The sequence below is a fragment of the Equus caballus genome, chromosome 14 (genome assembly GCF_041296265.1).
Source record: "Equus caballus isolate H_3958 breed thoroughbred chromosome 14, TB-T2T, whole genome shotgun sequence".
In the NCBI taxonomy this organism is placed as follows: Eukaryota; Metazoa; Chordata; class Mammalia; order Perissodactyla; family Equidae; genus Equus; species Equus caballus.
Window position 1 is genome coordinate 44,197,558 of NC_091697.1, and position 11,739 is coordinate 44,209,296.

An 11,739-nucleotide genomic window follows, 5' to 3' on the forward strand; every position below is an offset into this window, starting at 1 on the left:
GGTGACTATCAGTTATCTATTACTGCATAATAAACCACCCCAAAATTTACTGGCTAAAAGTAACAATCATTTACTTTGTCCATAAATCTTCACTTCGGGCAGAGCTGTGAGATCAGTTCATCTCTGTTCCACGTGGTGTCAGGTGGGGCTGCAAGATCTACTTTCAAGATGGCTCACTGAGATGGCTGGCAACGTGGTGCTGGCTATCAGCTGATGGTTCAGCCAGGACCCTCAGTTCCATTCCACAGGCTGCTTCAGCTTGCTCTTGCTTTGTTGGCTGGGTTCCAAGAGTGAGCATCCAGACTGGAAGGTTTGGATCCAGAAACTGGCAGTGTCACTTTCACTCTATGTTCTTGGTCAATCACCAAGTCTAGATTCAAGGGGATTTGTAGCCATGTTATAAAACTTTCATGGTGAACTTGAGAACGTGGACAAAGTCTGAGTGAGTAGGAATAAGAATATACTTACTGCCTAGCACTGGGAATACGGGAAACAGTGGATTATGGAGCCAAGGTGTACAGACAAGATTGGAGGAATGATTAAAATGCAAGGCTAAACTGCAGGAAAGGCTGGCTCCAAAGAGCGCCACTCAGCCAGGAGGCTGGGTATGGGGAAACCAGCTGAGCAGCAGAGCTAAACACAAGGCCAGGCAGAGGTTGGGAGGCACGTGTGGAAGCTGAAGGTCAGAACAAGGCCACATGCCAGGAATCCGGTTGAGAGGATGGTCAGGAGTCCTGCAGTGCAAGTGAAGTGGTTAAAGCAGGTAAGACAATTAGAACCACAAAGCAAGCACAAGAAAATAACGCAACGTCAGAGAGGAAGGCAGAAACAGGAGTCCAGATTTAAGAAATACACAGAAATCAGAAAGAAGGGAGGAGGTGGAAAACAGACAAACCTTGAACACTGAAGCAGGGTGTGGAATGCTGACACTGCATCCACTTGGCTGGGCTGCTGTGAGATCTCGGTAGTTCCACCGAGTGCCAACAAGGTGGGTCAGGGATCAGCGAAGTGACCCTAACAGGTCAATATACAATATGAATCAGGCAGACAAAGACACTAACACACGAACTGCTGTTACTTCAATTCGGGTTTTATTAAAGTTGCTTCTGAATGTTATGTTTCATCCTTAGTTTTCCCTATTTTATTTTGCTTTAGTATTTAAGAACCATTCTTCACTTATCAAATCTTTTGCCATGAAAGACCACCAAATAACTTCTATCAGTATCAAACAGACTGATTCTTTTATGGCAGTGAGGAAACTGTTACAGATTTGTAGAATCCAAGTACTGAAACACCACGATCCCCTCCTTCAGGTGAGCCAAAGCTTCCGTACACATTGTCTGCAAGCCAACAATGTCTTTCCACTTCACCATCAAGCTAGAAATAATCACGAGCACTGACACAATTTTCTTGCTTCTTTAGTCTAAAAATGTGGATTTCTTGTGTATGGTTAGAGAAAACACACAAAACCCCAGAAGCTGGAAGGAAAACAAGTCACTGTGATGGATTAGCTTACCATTTTCTTATAGTCAAGCATCACTTAACCACACTTCCCCCGCCCTTAGACTTTAGGCAGCTATAAAAACATAGGAAAAATAATATGTATAATAAAAAGCAATAAAAATAAATATTTGAGGGCCTACTGTAGTAGGCAATTTACACATTTCACTTAATCTTCACAATATTGAGAGACTCATAACCTTTTTACAAACAAGAAAGCAGGCTCAGAAGGGTGAACAGACTGGCGCCCACAGTCACACAGGTGATTGGGCTGGGATTTACGTTCAAGTCTAGGCCTACCAAGCCTGTGCTCTAGTATGCTGCTCTGGCTCCTGAAGGCCCTTCGACATTTTGAGATTCTTACTGTTATACCTCCGTCTTCTAAATTTACACTTTTAAGTCTGCAAAACTACTGAATAAGAAAAAAACTAAAACTATTCTCAATCTACTTGCTAAAACAGGAGCTTGCAAAGAATATCAGAAAACTCTTCAAGTAGTCAGAACATTCCATACTAAAATTATGGTTATTCTAATTCACTGGTAATGATAGCTAGTGATCCAAGAACATGTGGGTAATTACAATTGGCACATTTTCTTATTGTCATTATCTGTCAATCTCAAAGGAATGAAGGCAAAAAAGGATAAATTCCTACTGTGAAATCTGCTCATTAAATTTACAGTATGCACTTAGTGGAATGCCAAAAGTGGTTCTGGTTTTAAAACCTTACTACCGGTCTTATGCTTGCATTTTAAAAGCACATATTTGTTTCTTTAAGTGTCTAAATCTGGAGATGGTAGGGCCCATTGGGGGATGCCTTTATTGACACATGTTTGTGTAGCGTTCTAGAATTATCTGTAATGTCTGAGAGGATAATGTTTACCATTTCATGGAATTGGGTCATAGAGTTCTAGCAGAAATGGATTTATTTTATGAGTAGTTAACTTAAACCTAAACCTATGCAATCTGGACATCTGACACGTGATTACATGTCTGCTGGGGACATATTTGCATGTTCATTACAGAACTGTTGAATCTTACATGACTGAAGTTAATATCTAGTTTTTTCTTATTCAAATTATCACTGAAATTTAGTTTACTAGTTTCAGATTTTTTTTGAGTTCAGTCCTAAAAAGACTACGTCTTCATACTTCAGAAGAAACTGAAGGGGCAAGATTAGATCATCATTAAGGCCTCTTATAACATTGAACTATCCATAACTACCTACCTTTCTAAAGTCTGACTGATGTACCATTCATTCACTATTTATTGAACAAATCTTTCACAGAATACTAGCTGTAAGCAAGACTGAAAGAATAAAAAATAAACACACAGGCTCATTAACTTTAGGAGGTCAATACACAAAAGGGGAGCTAGATATTTACACATGTGCATAAGACAGATACAAAAACTAGGAAATAAAGTGTGTTAATGTAAGAGAGGTAGTGCTTTGTATCAATTTAAAAAAGTTCAGCCTAACTAAATGAAATGAGAAATCTTGGGAACCTAACATTTTTGTCCTGACTACCTCCCCACATAATCTAATAAAGGATCATAAGGCAAATCTGATAAAGTGGCCGAAGATTTAAGGGCTGGGGAAAAGAGAAGTTGTAGGTAAATTGCCTATACTGACCATTTTGGGTCAATAGCTGTTGGTGCTGCCTCAGTTTCCCTGGAATGACTATATACCTAGGGAAGCTGAAAATAATTTGAAGATAACTCAGCAAAGAAAGCAGAGTTTCTTGGCCATGCTTGCTTGAAAGGGACCTGGGTATCTTGAATTTCTTGATGCTCCCTGCCTTCTAAGTCTTGCCTGGGCCTTTAGCCCTATAAATGGGAATTAGAAAGAAAAATGCGTGTGAAAATGAAGTCTACCTGGCAGGAACTACAAGGAAAAAAGATGGCTAAAAGGAAATAAAATAAAAGGGGGAAGTCCTGAAAATCTGTGTGTATAAAAATCAGTCCAAACGATCTCAATTCAAACAATTATAAAGCTTTACCATCTAAGTACCCAAATGATGAACCAATCCCTACCACCACCTCTTCCCACAAAATACAAGATCCTACAAAATTCCTGTTATAGGGACCATTAGAAAGGAACATTTAGTTGAAAATACACAAACATATACTCATTTCCATCTTTTAAAAAGATTTTGGATTGAAAGTCATCAGAGTACCAATTTAAAAGTAATTTTCCTAAACATATTTGATAAAGGCCATGGGAACACTTGTCACATTGTTCAAATGCCCAATGGCAAGACTTCTGATGAGACCACACAGGTCACATTAAATCAATAGAGTATCTTAGAAATAAAGCCAATATGACTAAATCCAAAACAGATCACATGAAGTACCTCATGTACAATACAAACCTAGCTTAATAAATAAACGAAACACAGGTCAGGTGATACACTCTGGGAGAACATTCAGTTCCTCACGGCCAATTCATAGTCTTCTCTGAGACTCCACTGCCACTTCCACCTGGGCAAGTCTAATGGTGCGGCCATGAAGCTTGTAGCCATCTTGCCTTACTAAGGCCACGGTGCCAGGCTGCACACCAACACCAGCTGGCACATGACAGATGAGTTCATGCTCATGAGGGTCGTATTTGTCACCGATGGGTGTCATCTTCTCCAGGCCATGCTTGGCAAACACACTCTTCAGCTTTGCTTCTAAAAGTGCCAACCCTCGAAAGATCTTCTCCAGAGTGAGCTTCTGGTCCCCAGGCTCTGTTTCTTCAGAAATGCACTCTGTAGTCTTCTCCAAAATGTCTGCCACTTCTACCAGGTCCTTACAGAAACTCTGAATTCCTATAGAGAAACCAGATACTTTTACCGTTTGTGAGGAAATCATTCTCCCCTTAGAAGTGGAGACTGGGGAAGGCCCAGATAGATGGCTAGTGTACCAGGTACCCCAGGAAGTGGGGAGATTGTCACACAGGACTCAGGAATCATCATCACTGATTACCACCCCAACCCACTGAGAAGCCAGTGTTTCTCTTGGAAGGCACATGACTAGGAAGCCTACTGGGAAACGAGGAAGATGGTCAGAACCCAAGAACCAGGTAAGACTATATACAATAGGCTCAGAAACTTGTCCTTTAAAAACTTGCCCACTTTTATATTCTTCTATTTTTGTGGCTGTTCACTTTTAGCAGTGAATTATGTACATTTTGAAAATGCCTGCCTGTCTCAGATGTGCTGATGCATGCATTTTCAACAGGGACAAGCTATTATTATTTCAAAAATAAGAAAACAGTTGACAAGACGGTGCTAAGAGGGAGTCAAGAGTGGTTTATTCTTGAGGACTGGCTAAATAGGAACAGGAAAGTAAGACACATCCACACATGAGGTGAGTCTCCAACTGCCTGCTATGAAGTTATACATACTTGCTGGAGATAGGCCACAAAACTTGTCTTATGTTTTTAGAGTCACAGGAACTGTTACAGATAAAAATAAACCCAGTCGTTGAGAAATCTCATTACTCCCAATACCGCATCTTGATTTTTCTTATAGAAATGATAAGGAATGTCATCACTACAGAAGTCTATGATAACAACAAAGCTCTGGTAGGGGCTGGTGAGGGGCAAAGGACTGTGGTTGATCTGGCTTTAATCCAGGGACAGTTTTAAGGCCCTGTGTGAAAACAGGCAGCCACCTTAACTGTACTCAGGTAAAAAGGAAGATCACCTGCAGGCGAGCAATAAAAGAGATGAGAGGAAGGAACCCACTGACAGAGAGGTAGGAATTCCACCTTTAACTTCTGGGTGATACAGAGCCATTACACTTCTTTAGCAAAACAAGTGGAATGGGATTCAAATTAGTCCATTAATAACATACATAATAAATTTGGAACTGCTGGGGGAATTACAGATGGGCAGGAAGGGAAGATATCAGAACAAACAGGCGAGCCAATTGAATAATCTTGGTACACTATGGTCTGGTCTGGCGCAGGAGAGGAGGCAACAGAGAGGAAAGAGTGAACTTAGGAGACATTTCCAGGGAACCAGACTTGGTGTGATCGAAGTTGCAGAAGACATTTCCCTGATCCCCAGTGGGGATGGCAACCATAAAAGGTTTCGGCTATTAATAAGATTAGCTGTAAAAGTAGAAGAGTTCAGCCAAAGGCTTGAAAAGTATGCCCATATGATTAGAATTTCACCTAAGAGAAGAGAATGTCTGATAAAGAGCAATCAGAAACATCAAAGGCACCCCCGGCCACTCGAAAGAAGACATCCGTGAATAGAGCTTGGAAAGCTGTGAGCTTCTGGGCTGATTCATACATTGCCTTGGTACAAAGAGCCCTGGCTTCCACTCAGTAAAGTTATGTGAGTTTGGGGGAAACAAGCCTGGGTTCTCGTCTGTATAGTGAGGAGCTCAGTCTCTGATTCTAGTCTGATTGCTGTGTTATTTCAATAGCCAGCTGGTGTCTGCATCACTTCTCAGGGGAGAAAAAGGAGGACCTTTGTGACCTGTCTCAGAGAAGGTGGAGTACCGGGACAAAACGATGCCTGGAAGGAGGAGAGTCATCAAGCCATACCCCTTAAAAGCATTCTTTTTTTAATACTTCCATGCTCACTGAGAAATCTTCAATTTTCTAAGTAGTCCATAAGGAGGAAGTGACTTAAGCAAATGACTGATGTGGCATGTTTTGCCAGACACACTTTGCTCTGTAAATGAATAAATCAGATTATCTATTGAATTCTTTTGAGTTTAGTTAATATGTATTTGTTAAGAGAGACCTTATTAATTCTTGAGGAAACTGATAAACCCAGTTCCTAACTCAAAGCTTGACTTCTGGTACGCCAACTTACCCTGCTCCCCTCAGGCAGGCAGGAAGTCGTCCCCAATTAGCACAATTGGTCTATTTGCTACACAAATTCCCTACAGCTCAGAGGTCAGCAAACTTTTTCTGTAGGAGCCATATAGTAAATATTTTAAGTTTTGTGGGACAAGAGGCAACATCAAGGATGTTATGTAGGTGATTATATAACAAAAGAGAAAATAAATTTCCACAAATTTTTTATGATGAAATTCAGAACTGTATTTATGGACTAAGAGGTGGCAGGCTTGGCTTACAGGCTGTAGTCTGCCAGGCCCTGATAGTTAGAAATAAGAGACTAAAACTTGGATGAACTATCAGGAATACAATTTGGGGGCCGGTACTTAGCTGATACTTGAAGCCTCAAAATATGAGGTCTACAATATTGAATGAAAAGCAGGCGGCTATGCAAAAGCACTGGGGTGGGACAGGACAGGAACAAAGTGAGTCTGTGCACAATTATATAAAATCCAGACAACAGAAAGTAGTGCGATATAGGGGAAAGAAATGATTAGGGTCAGGAGACAATGGACTCATGTCTACATCTGTCACCAATTAACTTTTTTGACTCACCTGAGAAAGGAGACTGGCCTAGATAAAATCCAAGGGCCCCTCAAGCGTTCATTCTATGTGTAGTGAAAGTATAATGCCCCACGTTAACTTGTGAGTACAGCAAGCAATCAGATTTACCCTTTACCCTGAATCCCTGTTAGTTGACTCAACTAACACTTTCACGAACACATTTGGAAGAAGATGGGGTGCATTTAGGGAAAAATTTCTGAAAGACTTTGAAATGGACCAAAAAGATTATTCAATGTCATCAATGAAAAAACAGACGCGATCTAGCACAGCCTGCAGGGTTATCTGCTTCCATGTGGTCCAAGCCTTTGTCTTTATTTTATAACTTAGCAAGCTGTAGAATACTGAGAGAAATGCAAATGATTCTTGTCCACAGCAGTGAAAACTGTCTGGTGGAGTGAGAGCTCATTACTGCACTATGGATAGAGACCAGTTTCGCTTCTCTGAAGCAAATTTCAGTACTCTTGATTACCTACATGTCTGCTCTTCCGATTCTCCGAACACCTTAATGATTCACTTATTCATTACTGAGGTGTAAGCACTAGAATTTAAATGTACATACTTGAAAAATAAAATAACAAAGGTTTGGTCAAAATAAAGGCAAGCATTATTTTAGCCAATGGTTCACCTGACAACGCTCCCTCTAAGCAGCACGGAAAGCGCACAGGAATAATGGGAGGGTAGGGTAGCAATCAGTTAAGGACCCAGATGTGTTTTTACTATGTTCAGCTTGCAGAACTGCTAGTAAGTCGCCTTAAACTAAAAGCTATCTTTTCTTGTGGATAAATCTCTCACCAAATATCTTGGCGTCTTCTACACATCTCTGGGTTCGCCTTCTTATGTTTTCACCATCAGCTACAGCTCTCTGGTATCTCACCTGAACATCAGAAGCAAAGTCAAAATGATGATAAAACAAATGCTTATCGGCAGAAAAGAACGTTCTTGCTGACTTTACAAATTTTACCCTTATGACAGGTTTTTATTTAAAAAATTGGGAGTTGTAGGAATTTTAGGTCAGGTACTTGAAATCCCATCAAAGCAGGAACCTCCCCTTTATAGCATCCCCGAGAGGCTGTCATTTAGCCTGCTGGTTTGAACACTTTAACAACAGTTTTCAAGCTTATCATCTTGAGAAAAAGCTTTCTTTTTCACATTCAGCCAACTGCCACCCTCCAACTTTTATTCACTTTATTGAATTCTAGGACAATCAAGAGTAAGTTTGAAAAATGTGTCATCTATTTGAAGGCAGTTATTTTAGTCTTTCTCTCTTTCATTCTTAGAATCCCTGGTTCCTTCAACCGCTCCCATAAGACACGCCTTCCAACCTCCTTACCATATGGGCGGTCTTGCCTCGGAATTACTCCATCTTTCTCTCACAGTGTGTCTGTCAACCTAGTACTGGGCACAGTACGCCAGATGTAGTCTGATCGGGAGAGTACAACAGGGAACTGAAGAGATGACTCTCCTTAGTGAGTGATGTTTCTGAACCACTACAGGTTATTCTGCCTAGCATCCCTACCAAGAAGGTGGAGATGGGGTGAGGGGTAATGAGCCAATTAGAGGAAACTATTTAAAAAATTGACATAAAACACTTGACTTGAATATTTAAACCAGAGAGAAGATGTGAAGGACAGATGATATAACATCCACTCACCGTCAAATCCTGGACTTCCTTCTCCAGTTTGACAGCTTTTAGCTTTAAGGCTCTCTCTGCAAGAGAGGGCCCAAGCCCATCAGGAGGGTCCTCAGAGCTGCAGTCCTCCCCAGCAGTTCTCTGGGTGGCAGTGCTGAAAGGACGCAGCCATGCCCTAAAGTGGGAGGGAGGTGGCGCACAATGAAGAAATGGCATCATAAACAGCCAAAGTTACAACAAAGTTCAGAGACTGGGAAGTTCCCAGATTGAACTCTAGACAAAGTGCTTTCAGTCACAGTAACAATATGAACACTGACAAAGTGCTTACTAAGTGCCAGACACTGTTCTCAGGGTTTTCTTTAAATCATCTCTTCATCTACAACAATGCATGAGATAAGTACTATTATTACCCTTATTTTACAGATGAGAAAATTGAGGCTCAGAGAGGCCTAAGACTTGTTCAAGATCATACAGATAGTATTCTATTGAGCCAGGGACTGAGCACGAGGCAGTAGAAACTGCCAGAAGTGGAGACACAAGAGCCAGCAAGAGAAAACCAGGTTTGATACCCAGAACCAATGGGGCAATATCAGCAGCAGGAATTCCAAACACAAAGCCTGACAGTTCTGGTTCAATCCTTCATTTTATTTTATTCTTTCCCTCTCCAAAGCCCCAGTGCACGGCTGTATATCCCAGCTGTAAGTCCTTCTAGTTCTCCTATGCAAGCCACAGCATGGCAACTGACGGATGGGTGGTGTGGATCCGAGACAGGGAAATGAACCTGGGCCACCAAAGAGGTGAGAGTGCCAAACTTTAACCACTAAGCCATCAGGGCTGGCGCCAAGCCTTCCTTTTACAGGTGGGGAAAATTAAACCCAGTAAAGGGGCTTTATCCAACCGAAGTTAGGCCGAAAATTCTAAACCTTCATGATTGCAAGCTGTTAAGTAAGGCTTTTAGGGAAGAGAAGCTGTGCTAAGAAAAATTCTGAGATGGCAACTCACCTATATGTAAAATCAAGTCAACTAAATACTTATAAAACACTTACTGTATGTTCTGAACTCTGAACTATAAACAGGTGAATAAAACAGATCTTTGTATTCAATTATGTTTGTAATCTAGAATTTTGTACAGCCAAAATTTTGACATTTAGTTTACATAGGAAGGAATCTGGAGTAGAGGCAAGTCTGTGGATCTTGGATTGTAGCTGTGTTGACCCCTCCCCTTCAAAGAAGTTTCCATCACACCTCTCAGATCCTAATTTAATTGGAAGTAAAATCACCAAGAAAATCAATCTTCGAGTACAAAAGCACTTTTAAAAAAGTTTATGTATGGGGCTGGCCCACTGGCATACTGGTTGGGTTCCCACACTCTGCTTCAGCAGCAGCCCGGGGTTCGCAGGTTCAGATCCCGGGAGTGGACCTACGCACGGCTCATCAAGCTGTGCTGTGGCAGCATCTCACATACAAAACAGAGGAAGACTGGCACAGATGTTAGCTCAGGGCCAATCTTCCTCACCAAACAAATAAGTAAAAATAACTTTAAAAATTTATTTATATAAACTGGCATATACTGAAGAGTGGTCATTGAGGTGACACCAGAGCAAAGGTTTAAAGAAAGTAAAGGAGTTTGCTTCAAGAAAGGGAAGAGAGAACAACAAGTATAAAGGTGTGGGCAAGACAACTTTCATCTCCCAGACTTTCCATGCCAGTCCTGAATTCAATGATTATGATCTGGTGACAGGTGATACATATGGTTCTAGGTTTTTGGTTCAGAAAATATGGTCACCACAGATCCGAGGCCAATCCCACAGGGTGAAATACGTCCTTCCTCCTAAACCCTTAGCAAACTACACCTATCTAGTGGAAAGCAGGTCAAAACACTCTCAGGGCCAGTTTAAAGGAAAATGGCGTGAAAGAGGAAATACGGCCGTTCCCTTCAATCCCTACGCTTCAGAACTGGAGCCGGGACAAATTTTATCTTAAGGAACCATTTTCTGGTCACTTCTTTACATCACAAACTGCCAAAAAGACGGGAAAAAAAAAAGCCGGAAACCCTGAAATCAACCTCTCACCAAGGTGCTAGGGCGGGGTGCTGGGTCAGGCTCGTTAAGATAAACAGGTGACAAATAGTTCTGCAAAGTTCCCCGGCGGCTTAATTTACATTTCAGAGGCCCAACCTTACCCACGCCCCCGTACTCAGCCATCTTATTTCCGAGGAAGAAGCAGTCATAGGGCAATCGTCCCTGAGATTAACTAACGTTGCTCACTAATTAAAAGAGCCGTTTTTGGAGCCCGGAGTGGTTTCCACATTTCCCCAGTATTTAAGTTTGGAGAAGTTACTCGACTCTCCCAAACCTGAGTTTCTTCAGTAACACGGGGGATAATAAAAAGAACTAGTCCTAGTTCGGCGAGGGGCACGATACGCGATCAATACAAGCCGCCGCCACCGATGGAGACGAACAGCCAGAGGGACTCGCTGAGTCCCGCAGGCAGGTGCAGGGGGTGTGGGGGACGAGGTTCAGCGCCCTCCTCTGGCCGAGGGGTTGAGCGAAGCCCGGGTAATAGGGAAAGGACTGGCCCAAGGTCACACGGGAGAGGGGGACAGAATCCCAATCCACCTGCAGACAGCGCCTCTGGAGAGAAGGGGCAGGAAGAGGCGCATCCCCAATCCAATCCACGCTGGGGGCTAAAGGGACCTCCTCCCCCGAGGGCGCGACCTCGGACCTCCCCGCATTCCCCGGCCCAACCGGGAGCGCGGTGGGGCGTCAGTCTGCCCCTCTGCGAAACGGGGTCCGCAGCGCCGGGTTGCAGCCGCCGAGAGGCTGGGCGGGTCCTCGCGCCCTCCAGCCCACAGCCGCCCGGCCGGCTCGCTCGGCCCGCACTGTCCTCAAGTCGCCGACCCCCAGTCCGCGTTGCTTACCTGCTCTGGAACGCGGCGCTCGAGGCCAGGAGACGCTGCACCCGCCGCCGTCCCGCCCACAAGGCCCGCGCGGCCATGTTCCCGAGCGCGGCGGACGGAGGCGGCGCACGCGCACTCGCTCCGAGCGGCGAGAGACGCTCACTTGAAAAACCACGCTTCGCGGGCGTTTCCCTCTCGGCGCTGCCGGACGCGAAAGCTGCCCTTCCGGTTGTCCTTGTGCGCCGCGCTCTTCTCCGGAGCGCAACACTTCCGGTCCACGGTGTGTTCGGGTTCCTGGCACGAGGGCGC

At 43.4% G+C, this 11,739-nt stretch overlaps 1 protein-coding gene across 2 annotated transcripts; it reads right to left on the minus strand.

Moving 5' to 3' along the window:
* Positions 1–1,072: 1,072 nt before the first annotated feature.
* Positions 1,073–11,691, minus strand: GRPEL2 (GrpE like 2, mitochondrial). Of its 2 annotated transcripts, none has more exons than XM_001503782.5 (4): positions 11,452–11,691; positions 8,553–8,706; positions 7,694–7,775; positions 1,073–4,308 (listed from the first exon to the last, which is right to left on the minus strand). In XM_001503782.5, the coding sequence occupies exons 1-4, from the start codon at positions 11,526–11,528 to the stop codon at positions 3,944–3,946; spliced, it is 678 nt and encodes a 225-aa protein (XP_001503832.1). In that variant the 5' UTR covers positions 11,529–11,691; the 3' UTR covers positions 1,073–3,943. The 2 variants fall into 2 exon arrangements, with proteins under 2 accessions (XP_001503832.1, XP_023473229.1); XM_023617461.2 differs by having other exon boundaries at positions 11,150–11,458.
* Between the last annotated feature and the right edge of the window lie 48 nt (positions 11,692–11,739).

Coding starts and splice junctions, on each gene's coding strand:
- GRPEL2 (XM_001503782.5), bottom strand. CDS start 11,528: ATGGCCGCGCGGGCCTTGTGGGCGGGACGGCGGCGGGTGCAGCGTCTC. Junction 7,776..8,552: donor AGGAAGTCCAGGATTTGACG/GTGAGTGGATGT, acceptor TCTGATGTTCAG/GTGAGATACCAGAGAGCTGT. Junction 4,309..7,693: donor AGAAGACGCCAAGATATTTG/GTGAGAGATTTA, acceptor GTTTCTCTATAG/GAATTCAGAGTTTCTGTAAG.